Here is a 19,889-nt window from a genome sequence, read left to right as displayed (position 1 = left end):
CCTACATTCCCAGCAGAGACTTAAAGAAGCTCCTAGATCTGCCAATCCAAAAGCGCAAGGCCCCACTGGTATTGAATTTTATTCCGACGTACAAGTCGACTTTGCCCGACGTTCCCAAATGAAAGAAGAAAAGCCTTTCTCCTCCTACTGCCACAACTCAAACCGCCTCTTCATCACGAACAGATCAAGAGTCAACATCTGACCCAGCTGATCTGCCATCTACTTCAGCCCCATACTTAATCCCAATACCAGAAAAAAAACGTCGGCGACGACTTGTCAAGACTGCTGAGGTGGGTCGCCCGAAGCCTGTCACTGTTGATCTCTTAGCAGACCTACCTGCTGACGTTGATGCTGTTCCAGCTCAATCCATGCCCCCACCAAAGCCAAAAAGAATAAAAAAGGCTCAGCCCAAGGCCAAAGCTACTGAGGTTGAGGTTGAGGAAGCTCTGCCCATCTCACAATTGGCTGAGAGTAAAAAGAGTGTTTCTACTTCTGTCAAGAGGTCTGCTGAGGCCCAACCGTCGGAGTCCACTCAATCGAAGAAGCCGAGGTCATCGTCTGCGACGACCTCGGGTTCCAAAATACCAAGAGTCCCCTGGGTGCCTAAAATCACCCTGGAGGATAAGCCTATTCTAGCTTCTGACAGTGCCGAAGACATAAACGTTGGCGTGGCACTCAATACTGCTGTTCTCCTTCCTGGTGATCTTGAGCGAAATGCCAAGATGAGCGAGTACGAGAACTACGCCCTCATGCTCCAACGCTTTGTACAAGTAAGTTCCCCCATTTGGTAACTTGTCTTTCTGTCCCTTTTTCTATACTTGCAAGGTTTGTGTAATAACTTTTTCCTTGGGTTCTTTCAGGCCATTCAACATGCCCATTCTCTCTCCATGCAAGCTTTTGAAACAAGGGAGAAGTTGGCCGATATGAGGCGGGAGGTTTCTGCCTTGAAAAAGGAAAACAAAACTGTTCTGACAAAGATGAAGAAACTGGAAGATCAGGCCGAGGCTGCCACTAAGGCCCAACAAATGGCCGAAGAAAAAGCGGAGTCTGCTGAGGTTATTAGAAAAGTTGCTGAGGCCGAGAAAAAAGAGGCCGAGGTAAAAAAGGCCCAAGCGGAGAAAGAGCTTCAGAAGGCTCTGGCCACCAAAAAAGCCGAAATCAAGGAAGCTGATGAGAAGGCTTACGCCCAGGGGATGGTCGACGTCACTGAGGAATATAAACTTCAAGTTAGGCAGGCATGCAACAGGGGCTTCTCTCTTGGTTGGATGGCCCTTGCCAAGAGGCTTAACATTCCTGACGATTCGCCACTGCGCAAAGCCGACGCTATTCCTCTGCCGTTCCCCTCACCTCCTCCATCAAGTCAACCTGAAGGAGAATCTGAATCTGAGTCTGAAGGTGAGGAGGAAGGTGAGGACGAGGCTTTAGTAAAGAAGTCCAAGGAGGCTGGTGAGATCAAGTCCCCTCCTCAGGATGATCAAGTCCTAGACTTGACTCATGAAGAGGATGAGGAGGTTATCAAGGAGACCACTCCTGAGCAAGCGTCATCTGATGTTCCTCTAGCTGGCAAGAGCGTTGATGAAACCCTTGCTGAGATCGACGCCGAGATTGTTGCAGATAAAGAAGCCGAGGTATCTCTTCAGGAGACTTCTCAGGTTCAGATCCAGCCAGTTGCTGATGCTGAAAAGTCTTAGCTTTCATGTCTTTTCTTTGGCACCCTTGTACTTTGTTTTATTTTCTGGACAATGTAAGCTTCCTTTCATGGCCGATGTGCCTTTATTTTGTACACAAATGCAAGTTTTTCTATGGATGCTTTAATCTTTTAATTTCTCTTAATTTGCTTCTACATAGTTCTATACTTAGAATATTTTGTATGCCTTTCATACTTTGCCATCTTTGTGCAATCTTCTCGGGGTTACATATCTTGGGTGTAATAACTACAAGCTTTACTTCGGCAAGATACTGACCAGCAATCTTTTCATAAATTTTAACAAGTATGAAACATATACTATTCGATGTTTAACTTTTGCAAACTTTTTTTCAAGTTTCAACAAGTATTTAAACAGTGATCTTGGTTTAACCTACTTGTAAATTGCTACAAATTTCAACAAGTGTTAATCATATACTGTAAATTTTTCTCAAGTTATAACAATGATCTACTTGTAAATTGCTACAAATTTCAACAAGTGTTTAAACAATATACTTAGCTTTTACCTCAACCTGTAAATTGTTGCAAATTTCAACAGATGATCACATGTCGGCTTAACATTATCTTGTAAATTGTTACAAATTTCAACAAGTGTTAAGCATCTTCTTTGGTTGGATCAACCCGTAGATTGCTATAGGTGTGCAAACTATAACCTCGACTTTACTTCGACTTGTAAATTGCTACAAATTTCAACAAGTGAAGATAAGGAATAATCTCAGCTTAACTTCAACTTGTAAATTGCTACAAATTTCAACAAGTGAAGATAAGGAATCAGCTTAATTCCAACTTGTAAATTGCTACAAATTTCAACAAGTGAATTAAGGAATAATCTCGGCTTAACTTCGACTTGTAAATTGCTACAAATTTCAACAAGTGAATATAAGGAATCAGCTTAATTCCAACTTGTAAATTGCTACAAATTTCAACAAGTGAATTAAGGAATAATTTCGGCTTAAATTCGACTTGTAAATTGCTACAAATTTCAACAAGTGAATTAAGGAATAATCTCGGCTTAACTTCGACTTGTAAATTGCTACAAATTTCAACAAGTGAAGATAAGGAATCAACTTAATTCTAACTTGTAAATTGCTACAAATTTCAACAAGTGAATTAAGGAATAATCTCGGCTTAACTTCGATTTGTAAATTGCTTCAAATTTCAACAAGTGAAGATAAGGAATCATCTTAATTCCAACTTGTAAATTGCTACAAATTTCAACAAGTGCATTAAGGAATAATCTCGGTTTAACTTCGACTTGTAAATTGCTACAAATTTCAACAAGTGAAGATAAGGAATCAGCTTAATTCCAACTTGTAAATTGCTACAAATTTCAACAAGTGAATTAAGGAATAATCTCGGCTTAACTTCGACTTGTAAATTGCTACGAATTTCAACAAGTGAAGATAAGGAATCAGCTTAATTCCAACTTGTAAATTGCTACAAATTTCAACAAGTGAATTAAATGTCTCTGTACTCTCTCTGCCCCAATGTGAACCTGAGTTCTACTTGGGTTCTCATTACTCATGTCTTCCAAAAATACCAATATGTAACTTTATCCATCATATGTGTTTTAAAGAAAAGGGAAAATATTTTATTGATGACATCGGCCAAAAATAGTGCACATCTAATCATAGAAGAATTTCAAATTACAAGTATTCCAAGGTCTTGGCAGTGCTTTGCCCTCGTTATCTTCAAGCCGATAAACTCCATTGCCTAATACCGAAGTAATTCTGTACGGTCCTTCCCAGTTTGGGCCAAGCTTGCCCTCTCTGGGATCCTTCTTGTTGCCGACGACTTTTCTCAAGACTAGGTCGCCGACTTGAAAATCTCTTGGATTGACCTTCTTGTTGTAAGCTTTGGCAAGCTTTTGCTGGTATACTGCGAGCTGTATTGCAGCTTTCTCTCTTCGTTCTTCCAGAAGATCCAGATCTTGGGCTAAGAGTATGTCATTGGTGCCATTCTCTACTCCATAGGTCCTGATCCCTGGGATGCCGATCTCTAATGGGATGACTGCTTCTGTGCCATAAGCCATGGCAAAGGGGGATTCCCTTGTTGATCTTCTCGGCGTAGTCCGATATGCCCAAAGCACGTTAGGCAATTCGTCTACCCACTTTCCTTTTGCTGCCTGTAGCCTCTTCTTTATTCCATCCAAAATTACTTTGTTGGATGCTTCTGCTTGACCATTACTTTGGGAAAAACTTGGTGTTGAAAAATAATTATTGATCTTGAATTTCACACAAAAGTTCTTGATGAGTTTGCTATCAAACTGTGTTCCATTGTCGGCAACTATTGCTCTTGGAATCCCAAATCTGGTGATGATGTTTCTCTATATAAAGTTCTTGACGTCCACATCTCGAATTTTGGCAAGAGGTTCTGCCTCTATCCACTTTGTAAAGTAATCCGTTGCTACCAGCAAGTATTTTCTCTGCCCAGTTACCTGGGAAAGTTGCCCAACAAGATCCATGCCCCATTGGGCAAACAGCCAAGGGCTGGATACTGGGTTTAGGTCAGCAGCTGGCTGATGTATCAAAGGTGCAAACCTTTGGCATTGTTCACACTTCTTTACGTAGGCTTCAGCATCCTTTTGCATGTAGGGCCACCAATACCCCTGGGTAATGGCCCTGTGGGCTAACGATTTGCCCCCAGCATGGCTTCCACAAATTCCTTCATGAATTTCATATAGGAAATTTTCAACCTGCAAAGGGTGTACGCACCTTAAAAGGGGTCCAGTGAAGGACCTTCTGTAAAGATGTCCATCTTCTATCAGACTGAATCTTGCAGATTTCAATCTGACTTTGTGTGCCTCCTTATGATCTTCTGGTAGCTTTCCTTCTTTCAGGAATGCAACAATTGCATCCATCCAGCTTGGCCCCATGTCCACACACATGGCTTGCTGCTCTGTGTTCTCTAGTTCTATGCTTGGACCCGACATATAGTCGATCATAATTATCCTTGTTTTTCCAGTCTGCATTGAACTTGCTAGGTTAGCCAACGCGTCGGCGTGGGTGTTGTCATCTCGGCTAACTTCGAGTAGTCGGCAGTTCTGAAATAGGGCTGCTAATCTGATGACCTCTTTTGCATATGCCGACATCCTTCCGTCTTTGGCTGCAAATTCTCCTGTTGATTGGTTAACAATAAGTTGTGAATCACAAAAAACTATTACCTCATCTGCTTCTGCTGCTGCTGCCAGTTTTAGCCCTGCAATTAATGCTTCGTATTCCGCTTCATTGTTTGAGGCCTTGAACCCTAAACGGATGGATTGTTCTATTATTTCTCCATCTGGAGATATCAGTAGTACTCCTGCCCCTGCTCCTTGCCGGTTCGAACTTCCATCGACAAACAGTTTGAATGAGTCGCCGATGTAGATGCTGCAGGGTCTGAGTTTTTCCTTCCTTTGCTCTTTTGCCTTTGGCTGGGATTCTCCTTGCTTGCTGGGACAATGCTCATCCTGGCTCAACGGAGCCCGATGTTCGATTGCTTCGGGTGTGAATTCTGCCACGAAGTCGGCCAAAACTTGGCCTTTAATTGCTGTTCTCGGTCTGAACTCCAGGTCATACTGACCCAGGGCTACTGCCCATCTTGCTATTCTTCCTGTTAAGTCTCCTTGTTGCAACAAGGACTTCAGTGGATGTTCTGTTAGGACCACAATCTTGTGTGCCTAAAAGTAATGGTTCAATTTTTTTGAAGCCATTACTAAGGCTAGCATTTATTTCTCCAGTGGTAGATACCTTGTTTCTGCGTTGGCCAAGGTTTTGCTTACATAGTAAACAGCCTTTTTCTCCATTTTTTCTTCTCGGATTAGTACTGCACTGACTGCATGTTTTGAAACTGCCAAGTACAAAAACAGTTCCTCCCCTGGTTCTGGATTGGAAAGAACCGGAGTTGTGGTTAAGTACTTCTTTAGGTCCGTCAAAGCGGCTTCGCATTCTTCTGTCCATAGAAAGTTTGTGGCTTTTTTCACCAAGTTGAAGAAGGGTCTGCACTTATCTGAGCTTCTGCTGATGAATCTGTTTAGGGCTGCGGCCCTTCCAGTAAGCATCTGAACCTATTTTGCCGACGTCGAGCTCTTCAACTCTAGGATGGCCTTGATTTGGTCTAGGCTGGCCTCAATGCCCTTTCTTGTTACCAGATACCCTAAAAATTTACCTGATCCAACTCCAAACGCGCACTTTGATGCGTTGAGTTGGAGCCGGTATGTTTTGAGTATATCAAAGACCTCTTTTAGGTCAGCAAGATGACCCTTAGATTCCTTGGTCTTCACGACCATGTCATCAATGTAGACTTCTACCGTTTTTCCAATCAGGTGCTTGAACATCTTTGTTACTAACCTTTGGTAAGTTGCTCCTGTGTTTTTCAACCCAAAAGGCATTACCTTGTAACAGTACAGGCCTTTAGGGGTGATGAGCGTGGTGTTTTCCTCGTCTGGAGGGTACATGGCAATCTGGTGGTACCCCCTGTATGCATCCAGAGAACTCATCCTTTCATGCCCTGAAGTAGCATCTACGAGCTGGTCAATCTTGGGCAGAGGAAAGCTGTCTTTGGGGCAGGCTTTGTTGAGGCTGGTAAAGTCTACACAAACCCTCCATTTGCCGTTCTTCTTCTTCACCACTACTGTGTTGGACAGCCATGTTGGGTAGTGAACTTCTCGGATGGCCCTGGCCTCCAGAAGTCTATCTACTTCTTCTTCTACTGCTTCGACGTGCATTAACGTCGGTCTTCTGGCTCGTTGAATCACAGGTTTTGCCGACCTGTCGACATTCAGTCTGTGGCAAGTGACCTCGGGGTCAATGCCAGGCATCTCGTAAGGTGTCCAGGCGAACACCTCTATGTTGGCTCTCAAAAAATCTTTCAGTTCTCTTTCCTCTTCTTTGGCTAAGCCTGAGCCGAGAAGAAAGAAGCGTTCTTCGTCGCCCTCCTGGACAAGGATTTTCTTTAGTGTCTCTTCACTCTTTTCGGTTGGCTCCTTGCCGACATCATCTAGGACCTCCATGTCCTCGTCTTCAATCTCTGCCTCTTTTGGTTTTCGAATGCTGCAAGTAGACTTCATTGCTGCCATGGAGCAATTTTTTGCTTGCAGTTGATCTCCTCTGACTTCTCCAATCCCATGCTCTGTTGGGAACCGTAGTAGTTGATGCAATGTTGAGGGAACTGCCTCCATTGCATGCAACCATGGTTTTCCTAAAATGATGTTATATGGCGAGGGTGTGTCAATCACCATAAATTCTGTCTTGATCTTCTTAGTACCAGCTTGTACTTCCACGCTTGCTGCGCCCAGTGGCCATGTCGGCGTTCCATTGAAGCCGACCATCGGGTTGCTGGATTGTTCCAGGTCGTCAGGATGAAGGCCCAGCTCCTTGTAACATCTGACGTACATGATGTCACAAGAGCTGCCTTGATCTATTAGGATGCGCTTTACTTGGTACTCCCCAACTTGGAGGGATACTACCAAGGCATCATTATGCGGATGCTGGACCATCTCTAGGTCGGCTTCAGTGAAGGTTATCATCGGTCCTTGGTACTCTTCAGGCCGAGGTCTTTTGTGTCCGACCTGGTTCACGTGCTGCAGGTGTTTTACTCTTTGGGTTTCTTCTCGAACGTCGTTTTCGTTCACTTTTGAGTGAATGACATTAACCACCCGTGGTCCTCCTGCCTGTGGTTGTTGTGCTGGGGGAGGCGGAGCTGCAGGTGCTTGAGGCAATCTTGCCTGTTCTTCTCTTGTCCTGGCCTCATCAACAAGGTCCCTCAGATGGCCTTGCCTTACTAAGTCTTCTAAGTGTGCTTTTAAGGCTCTGCAACCCTAAGTTGGGTGTCCTTCTTCATTGTGGTAAGCATAGCGCCTACCAACGTTTCTTCCCATAAATTCCCCTGGTGCTCTTGCTGGTGTCCTGAAATAGGGTTGATTTCGTATTTAGTCCAGGACTTTATGGATAGGGATTCGGAACACCGTCGTCACTGCCTGTTTACCCTTCAATTCTGTTTCTTGTTTGGTCGGCCCGTTGTTACCTCGGCTTCGCTTCGGCGAGCCGTTTCCCTTCTTCTGCTTCATCTCTTTGTTTCCTGACGTATCTTCCTCAGCTCTGGCGTACTTCTCGATTCTCGCCATGAGTTCTTCCATGCTTTTTGGCAATGTTTTTACCAAAGACTTCTGTAGTGGGCAGTCATCTTTCAGGCCGTTCTTAAAAGAAACGACCGCCACTTCTTGGTTGCATTCGAGTATTCGATTGAACACCTCGTAGTACCTCTTCGCATAGGCCCTAAGGCCTTCTTTCTTGGTGATTCTTAAAGCCATCAGGGCGTCGACCCTCAAGGGCTGTAATTTGTTCGTCACAAACCTGGCCACAAACATCTCGGCCAAGCCTTCCAATGTCTTTACGCTTTCCTTCGGTAGTTTATGGAACCAATCGGATGCAATTTTCCAGAAGGATGAGGGGAATACTTTGCAGAGCAATGGCTCGTTCCCACTATATAATGCCATTGAGTTCAGGTATAGTCCAACATGAAAGTTGGGATCTGACTTACCATCATAAATTTGGAATCTCGGCATACTGAATCTCTTTGGCGCTTCAAATTTGTCTAGTTCCACCGAGAATGGTATCCTTGGCTTAACTGGGGAAGTTACCTCGGCTTCAACATTTTGTTGCCTCCTCTTGAGGTAATCTCTCAAATCTTCTTTACTCCTCCCTGGAGCTCGGCTGTCTTTTGATTTCAATCTTTTCGGCACACTACTTTCGGCCTCGTGGTGGGCTCGTTTTGATCTCTCTCCATGTGTTGTGTCAAAGCAAAGTGCCTGCCCTTGAACATGGCGATGTTCTTTGGGCTCTGGATCCTTCGTGTGATACGTCCTTCGGGACTCTTCTTGTCTCGGCTCCTCTCGTCCGCCTTCCATGGAAGGTCGGTGAGAGTACCTTCCGCTCCTGGTGTGCTGAGGGACTTCGGGGATTGTTGTTCTTCCTCCCTTCTGGGTATTGGTTGCTGGCATCGGTGTGTCCTGCAACGGGTATGGTGGCTACATGACATTATTTTGCATCATGAAGTTGACGACCGACTGTAGGTCCGCCAACTTGTTTGCCAAGTCCTTTACTTCCTCATCCCTCCGTAGGCACCTATCCCTCCATACCTGAAGGTTATCTTCGTTATAGTACTGGCCTTGGTCCGTCTTCTTTGAAGTGTTGTCCTCCTGGCCGACGTTTTTCTCGACGTAGCCTTGGTCATGAATTTCTGCATTGTGGTTGTCTCCTTCAACATTAAGGTCAATTGGTCTGCCACTCCCAGTAGGAATGTCGCCCCTAATGTTTTCCTTTTGTCCGTTACTGGCCATTTATTCTTCTAAGATTCCCACAGACGGCGCCAAATTGTGTGGGTAATTTTCTGACCACACTGCCCGCTTAGTAATCAGCTGGAGAGCACCGGCAGAATAGATGGCTTTGGCAAACCTGTAACAGAAAGAAAAAGCTCCGGCGGTGGCTCTTCCACCCAGGGGCACTCCGACGATCAAGTCAGTATATCTCTCAAAGATAATCAAGTGCTAAACTCACAAGCTTGTGTATAAAACTGTGTACCTTAGACCCACGGGGGTGTCTCTCTTTTATGGTTTACTCAATCCAAGTCCTACTAGAAGCCTGACTTCTATGGACTCCAATTTAGTACTTACTTTGGATTTCTTAAGAGATAAAGATAAACTCCCTAAGAGCTTTATCCTTATCTTAGCAAAGTCTTCTCCTTACTCTAGGACTCTTGTCCCTTATCCACTTATCTCGGATTCCGATATCTTCGGAGATAACCTAAGCCTCGCCGAGATAACCTCGGCACAACTACCATGACACGTGGCACCTCGGCTGACACGTCGGCATCACCATGCCACGTGTTGGTATTCAGAAAATACATCCCCACATATTTTTTATTATCTTAACTCAAATAGTAGACAAAAAATTCATTATCTTCAATTAAAAACAAAAATAAAACATATATTATCCTTAAATTCTTATTTCACATATTTTTTAATAAGTTAAATGCAGTTACATGAGAGATTAAACAAATGTCATGTCATCTATTAGTGAAAATAATATTAAAATGTGCTCATAATTTTTCATTAAACGAATTATTTGTATAAATTTCGTGTTTGTGTAGGTTTGACTCTGTCCTTGGTGTTATCAGGTAGTGTCATTTATAGACTTGTGTCAAAAAAATTACCAATTCCAACCCACTGATGCTGTCGTTTGCACACACCAAAATATTTTATTTAAAACCAAGTAAAAATGACTGTTTCGTAGAATAGCGGTTAAGACTAGGTGTCGATCCATAGGACTAATGATGAATAATTTAATTTAAAAATGGGATTTTTATTGATAAGTCCAATTTAGAAGTGTTTTAACCCAAGAAGTCCATGAAGGAATTATTTAACCCATTTAGTCCCATGTATGTATAGTTTTATTCCATAAAGTCCATTTTCTTGATTTACACTATTTTCTTGGACACTTATGCCCTTATATTTAATTTTGATACCTTTATAAATATTTTTTGAACGATTAGCAATTTAATGATGTGAACATTCATATTTTAAAATTCACATTGGTAGGAATGTAAAATTGGCCCGTGGGCGGCCCGAAACCCGCCTGCGAGTCAGGGCGGGCCCGGCCCGTTGACAATGTGAATATTCACATTGACGTATTATTATTTACATTAATAGGAGTGTAAAATTGGCTCGTGTCCCGTGGCGACGCGAAACTCGCTCGCGGCCCATGGGCGGCCCGGGCGCGGGCTCGGTCCGACCCATTGACAATGTGAATATTCACATTGCCATGTTAATATTCACATTGATAAGAGTATAAAATTGGCCCGTGGCCCATGGGCTGCCAAAAGCCCGCCTGTAGCCCGGGGAGGGCCCGACCTGGCCCATTGATAATGTGAATATTTACATTGACATGTTGACATTCACATTGATAGGAGTGTAAAATTAGCCCACGTCTCGTGGCTGCCCGAAACTCGCCCACGGTCCATGGGCGGCCCGGGGCGGGCCCGGCCCGGCCTGTTGACAATGTGAATATTCACATTGACATGTTAACATTCACATTGATAAGAGTATAAAATTAGCTAGCAGCCCAGGGCGGGCCCGACCCGACCCGGCCCGTTGACAATGTGAATATTCACATTAATAGGAGTGTAAAATTGGCTCCCGTCCCGTGGCGGCGCGAAACCCGCTCGCGGCCCATGGGCGGCCCGGGGCGGGCCCGGTCCGGCCCGTTGACAATGTGAATATTCACATTGACATGTTAACATTCACATTGATAAGAGTATAAAATTGGCCTGCGGCCCATGGGCGGCCAAAAGCCCACCCGCGGCCCGGGGCGGGCCCGGCCCGTTGACAATGTGAATATTCACATTGACATGTTAACATTCACATTGACAAGAGTGTAAAATTGGCCTGCAGCCCGTGGGCAGCCCGAAGCCCGACCGAAGCCCGAGGCGGGCTTGGCCCGACTCGTGAGAATGTGAATATTCACATTGACATGTTAACATTCACATCGATAGGAGTGTAAAATTAGCCCTCGCCTCGTGGCTGCCCGAAAACTGGCCCATGGCCGGTCGGCGGCCCAGGGCGGGCTCGGCCCGACATGTTGACAATGTGAATATTCACATTGACATGTTAACATTCACATTGATAAGAGTGTAAAATTGGCCCGTGACCTGTGGGCAGCCCGAAGCCCGACCTCGGGCCGGGGCGGGTCCGGCTCGTTGGCAATGTGAATATTCACATTGATATGTTAACATTCACATTAATAGGAGTGTAAAATTGGCCCGCAGCCCGTGGGCGGCCCAAAGCTAGATCGCAGCCCGATGCGAGCTTGGCCCGACCCGTGACAATGTGAATATTCACATTGACATGTTAACATTAACATTGATAGGAGTTTAAAATTTGTCCGTTGCCCGAAGCTCGCCCGCGGCCCGGGGTAGGCCCGAACCCAAACCCGGACCGCCCCGGGCTACCCATGGGACGCGAGTCAATTTTACACTCTTATCAATGTGAATGTTAACATGTCAATGTGAATATTGACATTGCCAATAGGTCGGGCCGGGCCCGCCTCGTGTAGCCCACGGACCGTGAGCGGGTTTCGGGCAGCCACGGGGCACGGGTTAATGTTATACTCTTATCAATGTGAATGTTAACATGTCAATGCGAATATTCACGTTGTCAACGGACCGGGGCCGGGCTTCGGGTTGCCCACGGGTCATGGGCCAATTTTACACTGTTATCAATGTTAATGTTAATATGTCAATGTGAATATTCATATTGTCAACGGGCCGGGCTGGGCCCACCCTGGGCAGCGGGCGGGCTTCGGGCCGGCCACGGGCTAATTTTACACTCCTATCAATGTGAATGTTAATATGTCAATGTGAATATTCACATTGTCAACGGGCCGGGCCGGGCTCTCCCCGGACCGCCCACGGGCTTCGGGCCGTCCATGGGACGCGAGTCAATTTTACACTCTTATCAATGTGAATGTTAATATGTCAATGTGAATATTCACATTGGCAACAGGCCGGGCCGGGCCCGCCCCGGGCCGCCCACGGGCTGTGGGTTGGTTTCGGGCAGCCACGGGGCGCGGGCTAATTTTATACTCTTATCAATGTGAATGTTAACATGTCAATGTGAATATTCACATTATCAACGGGTTGGGCCGGGCCCGCCCAGGGCAGCCCACGAGCCGCGGGCAGGTTTCAAGCCGGCCACAGGCTACGGGCTAATTTTACTCTCCTATCAATGTGAATGTTAACATGTCAATGTGAATATTCACATTGTCAACGGGCCAGACCCGGCCCAGCCCGGCCCGGGCTCGAGCTTCGGGCTGCCCATGGGTCACGGGCTAATTTTACATTCTTATCAATGTTAATGTTAATATGTCGATTTGAATATTCACATTATGAATGGGCCGGCTCGGGCCCGCCCTGGGCGGCGGGCTAGCTTCGGGCCGCCCACGGGCCGTGGGCCAATTTTACACTCCTATCAATGTGAATGTTAACTTGTCAATGTGAATATTCACATTATCAACGAGCCGGGCCGGGCCTATTTTTTTGGCCTGTGAGCCGGCCCGGCCCGACTCGAATTTTTTCGGGCACCCACGAGGATCGACATGAGCCGGGCCCCTATACATTGACGATATGAACATTCATATTGACGGTGTGAATATTCACATTAGGGGTATTTTTGTAATTATGTCACCCATAGGACTTATTGAAATATAAGAAAATAATGTGAACTAAATGGAACATAAGTAGATGAAAAGGGTATTTTGGTCTTCTTATCTCAAATTGGACCTAATGGAATAGTCAAAAAGAATATGGGTTGGATGGAATAAAGCTCTTAGAAAATGGATTTATCAAAAAAGCTCCCTTTAAAAATTTATGTTTGCTTGTGAATGTTTGGAGTGAAAATTAAACTAATTAATTAAACAAAATAAAACAAATATCTTAGAATTTCGAATCTACCCCTACTAACCTTATAATTAGGAGTAATTATACTCAGTCTTTAGAAAATCATTGATTTAGATATTGTGATGTAAGTTGATTTTAAATACATCGTCAAGGGAATTTATATATCAAAACCAGATAGCCACGAATTTTTGCTTAGCATGGATTGTCACCATTAAACTACGCTTTGATGCACGACCTATCTTATTAGGTATGATTCGTCTAACAATTTTAATATACAACAGTGAAAATTATTGTATAACATGATTTGAATAAAATATTTATTATACAAAAAGATCTAGAGTTATATAACTATATCCAAATCAAATCAAAATTAAAAATACTAAATACAACTTATCCTAATTATTTGATCAAAATTTTATTTCTATCCTAAAAGAAAATTACCATACTCTAATATTTATAAACTAAACACTCTCACTCTGGGCCGAAGCCCTCTCCTCTGCCTGGAGCTCTCTACTGAGCTATCTCCCTTCTTCTCCCCCCTTCTTTCTCTTCCGCTTTCTTCTCCTTTTATAGAAGAATTAACCTGCAAATAAAAAAAATCTAATAAACAAATAATATAATAATAAAATATTTTATTATATATATAATTGTTGATTGTTGACGAGGGGGAGTGGGAGGCATGGCCGCCTCTCTTTCTTTCTCTTTTCCTTTCTTTTATTTTCTTTTGGTGCGTCTTTCCTAGGGTGTATAGTAATTTAATGTAACTTTATAATAAAATAATATGTAAAATATTTAAAATCTATTATTTGGACTAATTTATATATAAATATTAAAATATATAAAAAAATACATAAAATTATATAAAATTATTAACTAATACAAATTAATAAGTTAATAAAATGTGTTTTAAAAGATCAAATGTATAATATTTAAGCTCTGATCACTCACTGATTTCGTGCACAATTTAAGTTATAGAACTCGTTTGGGATGCGGGTTTATTTTTTGATTTTTTTAGTTATTTTAATCTAGAACTAAAAAGTTTCATTTAAGATAAATTTTTTGATTTTTATAACTTGTATGAGAAAAGAATAAAATGATTCTTATTTAATTAAAATAACTTATTTTATTCCATATAACTATTTTAGTCCAACATGTTATCCCAAACAAAGCGTATCGTGTTCAAAATTTTCATCCTTAATTAGAAGGGTGCAACAATTAGAGATAGATGGGCCAAATACTAGCAATTGGATCCGGACCATAGCCTAGCCCGGAAAGTATACGTAGGCGCTGACGTTAGCAGTCATACTAGTTTTTCCAGCACTCATCATCCATGATTTCATCATATCTTCCTTTCTCATTCTCTATATAAGTTCATTTCTCATCATCACACCATCTCCATGCCACTACTACTGCTCTTTCACAATATCTAGAGAGAGAAAGACAGAGAGAGAGAGAGAGAGAGAAAAGGAAATGGAGAAAGTGGGGAGGATGAAGCTGGGATCACAAGGTCTGGAGGTGTCAGCACAGGGACTGGGCTGCATGAGCATGTCCAATGGCTACTACGGTCCTGGCAAACCCGAACCCGACATGATAAAACTCATCCACCACGCCATCCATCACGGTATCACCTTCCTCGACACCTCCGACGTCTATGGCCCTTATGCCAATGAAGTCCTTCTCGGCAAGGTCTGCTTATTTCACCCTGTTTGATGCAGCTTATTAAATTGTTTACATCTCTTTCTTTTTTCGTTTCTTCTTTTTCTTTTTCTTTTTTTGTTTTTGTTTTTGTTTTTGTTTTTTTCTTTTTCTTTGTATAGTTCTTGCTGTAATTTATGTTCACAATTTATGATGTAAAAATAACTTTCATATATATATATCTCCACACAAACATTCAAAATTTAGGGTGACAATTTTTTTTTTTTTTTTTTTTTTTAAGACCTGAGTAGAAAATTGACATATGTCAATATGGCATAGAAACTTCTCACCCGATATGTCAAATTTATTATTCTATTATTTTTAAAAATGAAATTGTTTTATGGGTAGACTTTAAATTAGGTAGTAACCTGGATTATGTCAAATTTGACATGTTGAGTTTATGTCATTTTTTATGTCAAAATTGAACTGTTATTGTATCATGTAGAATTTGACACTTTGATTGGAACTGCTCAAAGCTTTTCTCAATTTTTTTTTCATATGGATGCAGGCTATGAAGGGAGGAATGAGAGAGAGAGTTGAATTATGTACCAAGTTTGGTGTTAGTTTAGTAAGTGGGAATATAGAAGTACATGGGGATCCAGCATATGTGAGGGCAGCCTGCGAGGCCAGCCTAAGGAGGCTGGACACCAATTGCATTGATCTTTATTACCAGCATCGTATTGACACCTCTGTCCCCATCGAAATCACGGTTTGTTGCCCCCTCTCCATTCTTGTCCCCTTCATATTTTTTATTTTATTTTTAAATGTTATAAATCTTTATTATAAGTGTTATGCAATTTTCCCTTAGAGTAATGATAATTTGCAATTTTTAAAGTGAAGTTGTAACAATTTGTGATATAATTACTTATTTTTTTTAGTGTTTCGCTTTTTTTCATTGAAATATTATTTGCCAATAATAGACTTTAAATTAGGTAATAACCTGGATTATGTCAAATTTATTATTCTATTATTTTTAAATTCCTAGATATCCTAACTTGATTGTCTTTAAATTTCAAGAAATGGTTCAAATATATATATATATATATATAATTTTTTTTTTAGGGGGGGGGGACGGGAACCAATGTTCCTAACACAATTGAAGTTGATAGGTATTACCTTTTACACTACAACCACTAGCTAATTTTGTCTCTGGTGGTTTCGATTTAACAAGTTGTAGAAATAATCTCTCCCAAAATTAAGTAAAGTTGTGTAAATATGTTATCGTTTTTAGACCCGACTTTGGCAAAAGTCTTATGTAGCAGGGTAGGTCTGGGTCACCCTTTTAACAACCAACTGATTGCTTTAAAAGCTGAATTTGCTCTGTAGAGCATTAGTGTGCATTCGGTAATCCTTTTGTGACATTTTTGTAGATGGGAGAACTCAAGAAACTGGTTGAAGAAGGTAAAATAAAGTATGTAGGTCTCTCAGAGGCCTCGGCTTCTACAATTAGAAGGGCTCATGCTGTTCATCCCATAACAGCAGTGCAGTTGGAGTGGTCCTTGTGGACAAGAGATGTAGAGGAAGAAATCATTCCTACTTGCAGGTGAGGGGTAGAGGCACTATTGTTATGTTAACTAGTCAATTTTGCAAGCAATAAGCAAGAATCCAATGTTTTCTAATCTTTGCCATTGTTATTTTGATATAATCAGAGAACTAGGAATTGGGATTGTTGCGTACAGTCCTCTGGGTAGGGGCTTCTTTTCTTCAGGTGCAAAGATGGCCGAGAACTTGACTGAGAATGATGCCCGAAAGGTTTGCGCGCATCATACTTGCATTTTTCTATGTCCACAATGAATTTATGTTTGTAGCATTATGATTAAAAACTATTGCTTAATATCATGTTTCATGTTTTGATCATGTGGTTAAATCAAAACTAAATAATAATAAAAAAACTCATTAGAAGCATAATCTATAACAATAATATCACTACAACTCTTCTATAATTCTGTTGATTATAAAAAAGCTAAAAAAAAAAAAAAAATTAAATAAGAAGGATAGAGTTTTAAAAGAGTTTTAAAAATTTTGTACCTATGATTCGTAATTTTTTAGAAGATAAAAGCTATAAAAAAAATATCAAAAAAATAAAGTGTACAGCATAGATTTGAGCCACATCAGAGTTTAGGATGTGGTCGGCTGACTTCTATGAAGCATGGGTATTTCTAAAAACTTGTCGTATCCATACCAGGTACTTACTGACGTATGGTATCTCATATGGTACTTTTGCATACGTACCGAGTATACGAAACACGTACTCAAATTTTTTTCTTCTTAATTTTTGACATATCCATACGTACCTAGTATATATCTAAATCATAGTTGAAGCAATATTTTCTTCTACTATAGAGATAAAACTCCTTTCACTAGACTTCTTTTTTATTTTTAGTTTTATACTTAACATGATTTTAAAATTAAACTATGGTTTGTAAGTTATTTAATATATTGACATTTAATTTTGATTTATATCTTTACATTTGGCATTAAATGTTAATTATAGGCTGGAACTTAACAAATTAAAAAATTGGACTAATTTTTCCATTACTCTAAATTAAAAATAAATATTTTTTACAAGCGTACCAAGTTGTATTTTACTTTTTTTTTTTTTTGAATTTTATCATATCAACGTACCTGTATCATACCAATACCAGTACTCATGCTTCATCCTTCTAGCATGGCTCTCTCAAATTTGTAGGCCATTTAGGCTTCCTTTATTCAATACTAGTTGTGGGTTATGCATATACAAATATATGTAATTTAACAACGGAGAAGATGAATAAAAACCGTGTATAAAATTTTGAATATATAAATCAGTTTATGCTAAGATCTTCCTATTGACAAGTTATCAAATTGTTAAGGGCATTTTCGTAAAAGACAAAACGTGACAAAAGAACACTCATTCACACCAAGTCAATTATTTACTTTATACAGTAGACTAGATACCTTTTCTTTCTTGTTGGCCAAAAAAAAGAAAGATAAAAGGTCACACCAAAATAAATTTGTGCTACACATCTTATTTTTTTATCCTTTGTTATGGTGATTTTGCAATGGTGATGTTGAATATGTATTTTTTTCGATTTGTGTAGAATCTACCAAGGTTTCAACCTGAGAATCTGAAACATAACAAAAACATATTCGAACAAGTTAACGAAATGGCAGAAAGAAAAGGTTGCACCCCATCACAACTAGCATTAGCATGGGTCCATCACCAAGGAAATGATGTGTGTCCGATACCTGGCACCACAAAGATCGAAAACTTCAACAACAACATTGGAGCTTTGTCTGTAAAACTATCAGTAGAAGACATCGCTCAACTCGAATCCATTGCTTCAGCGAATGTGGTAAAGGGTGATCGATATATGTCTGCCTCTACGAATTTTGCTTGGAACTATACAGACACTCCACCTTTGTCTTCATGGAAAGCTTAGTAATAAATTCAAGCAGCCACATACATGGCTTCCTTGTTTGTTCCTCAAATACTTTCTCTTTATGTCCTTTGGAGAGTTTTCTTAAATTCTTGTTTAGAACATATGTGTGTTTTGTCTAAAAGCCAGTATGTTGACTTAGGCTTCTTGAAAGTTTTGAATCATCATATGTTTTGGTTCAATAATTATGTTTGATTTAATGATAATAATAATTTTATAATTAATTACTTGTCTGATTAATTTGGCCACAGAGACTCTTGAGTGCAATTTTGTTGTTTGAGTTGTTAGGTAATCGGGGGAGCTCATAAGCACACAATAATACCAGCCCAATCTAACACGAACAAACTCTAGAGTCTAGAGACGCCACATCAAGGTTCAATATACATTATTTGAAACTCATATACACTTAAAAGCTTAAGCCTATCAGTGGAGAGCTCATCTAATGTATATTATGACTTATTTTTTTTACTTTTTATCCAATGTGAGAATCTACCTTCACACATGCTCCAACAACCTTCACCGTATGTGTGAACCATACATCCCCCTCGAATCTTGATCTATCTTCCGCAAATTCGTTATAGATCCTACGCACTACACCTTAATCTTGATCTATAACTCTCCAACATCGAGTTCAACTTAGGCCACCCACATACACTCCATCGTGAGTCACCATATTCCATTGAGAGTCACCTTGTCACGGTCTAACCTCTACGCGTACCAGGAATTTTGCTTCATCAAGAGTCACCATGGAATCGATGCTCCAGGAGAATTCGCCCATAGATCGTTTACTATTAGCTCTGATACCAATTGTTAAGGAATCGGAGAGCCCATAAGGGTACTGGCCCAATTCAACAAGGAGAAACTCTAGAGTCTAGAGACGCCACATCAAGGCCCAATATACATTATTTGAAACTCATACCCACTTAAAAGTTTAAGCCTATAAGTGGTGAGCCCATCTAATGTATATTAAGACTCATCTTTTTCACTCTTTATCCGATGTGGGACTCTACCTTCACACTTGTTCCAACGTGATATACAAAAAAGTAAATAAAACATTTTTCGAGTAAACCATTTTTAGTCACAAGCATGAAAAAAAATTATGTTTAAAAAATTGGTAAATTATTTATTTATTTTTTCTCATTTAAGTAGACACTACTTGACATATTTAAAAGACCCAAAATTGAATGCTAGAGAGAGGGAGAGAGACAGTGAAGCACTTGAACGTTGGTTCGTTTGCTTTGATCTGGCAAGTCACCAACAATTGTTTATTGACTCTTCGATCTGGCAACAGAGGGAGAGAGATATTGAAGCACTTGAACGCAATTTTGGAGATGTTGTGTGTTAAGGCACATTAGCTTGTTATGACCCTCTATAGGGGCCGATGCTGGGACTATTTTGATTATCCAAACCATTTATATTATAGGATTCGTCGAGTAGATCATTTATAAAAGAATGAGATTAATTAAACATTTGTAGCCACATAACAATATCACATTAAAAAAAAAAAAAAAACAAACAAAACAAATGGCAAACATGATTTTGATAATAGACTATTTGTTTTTTAGTTCCTGATCATATGGTTACAAATGTTCAATTAACTTTATTTTTTTCATTGGTACTCTACTTGACAAATTCTATGA

At 40.8% G+C, this 19,889-nt stretch overlaps 1 protein-coding gene across 1 annotated transcript; it reads left to right on the top strand.

Annotated features, from left to right (window-relative positions):
• Positions 1-14,307: 14,307 nt before the first annotated feature.
• Positions 14,308-18,473, top strand: LOC114323563 (auxin-induced protein PCNT115). Its single transcript, XM_028271193.2, has 5 exons — positions 14,308-14,821; positions 15,339-15,539; positions 16,201-16,373; positions 16,480-16,582; positions 17,911-18,473. The coding sequence occupies exons 1-5, from the start codon at positions 14,606-14,608 to the stop codon at positions 18,250-18,252; spliced, it is 1,035 nt and encodes a 344-aa protein (XP_028126994.2). The 5' UTR covers positions 14,308-14,605; the 3' UTR covers positions 18,253-18,473.
• The last annotated feature ends 1,416 nt before the right edge of the window (positions 18,474-19,889 follow it).

This window comes from Camellia sinensis, chromosome 7, assembly GCF_055761805.1.
Source record: "Camellia sinensis isolate YWXY chromosome 7, ASM5576180v1, whole genome shotgun sequence".
NCBI lineage: Eukaryota > Viridiplantae > Streptophyta > Magnoliopsida > Ericales > Theaceae > Camellia > Camellia sinensis.
Note: the sequence above shows the minus strand (reverse complement) of the source record. Positions and strands in the feature narration are given on the sequence as shown.

Coding starts and splice junctions, on each gene's coding strand:
- LOC114323563 (XM_028271193.2), top strand. CDS start 14,606: ATGGAGAAAGTGGGGAGGATGAAGCTGGGATCACAAGGTCTGGAGGTG. Junction 15,540..16,200: donor CTGTCCCCATCGAAATCACG/GTTTGTTGCCCC, acceptor ACATTTTTGTAG/ATGGGAGAACTCAAGAAACT. Junction 16,583..17,910: donor CTGAGAATGATGCCCGAAAG/GTTTGCGCGCAT, acceptor CGATTTGTGTAG/AATCTACCAAGGTTTCAACC.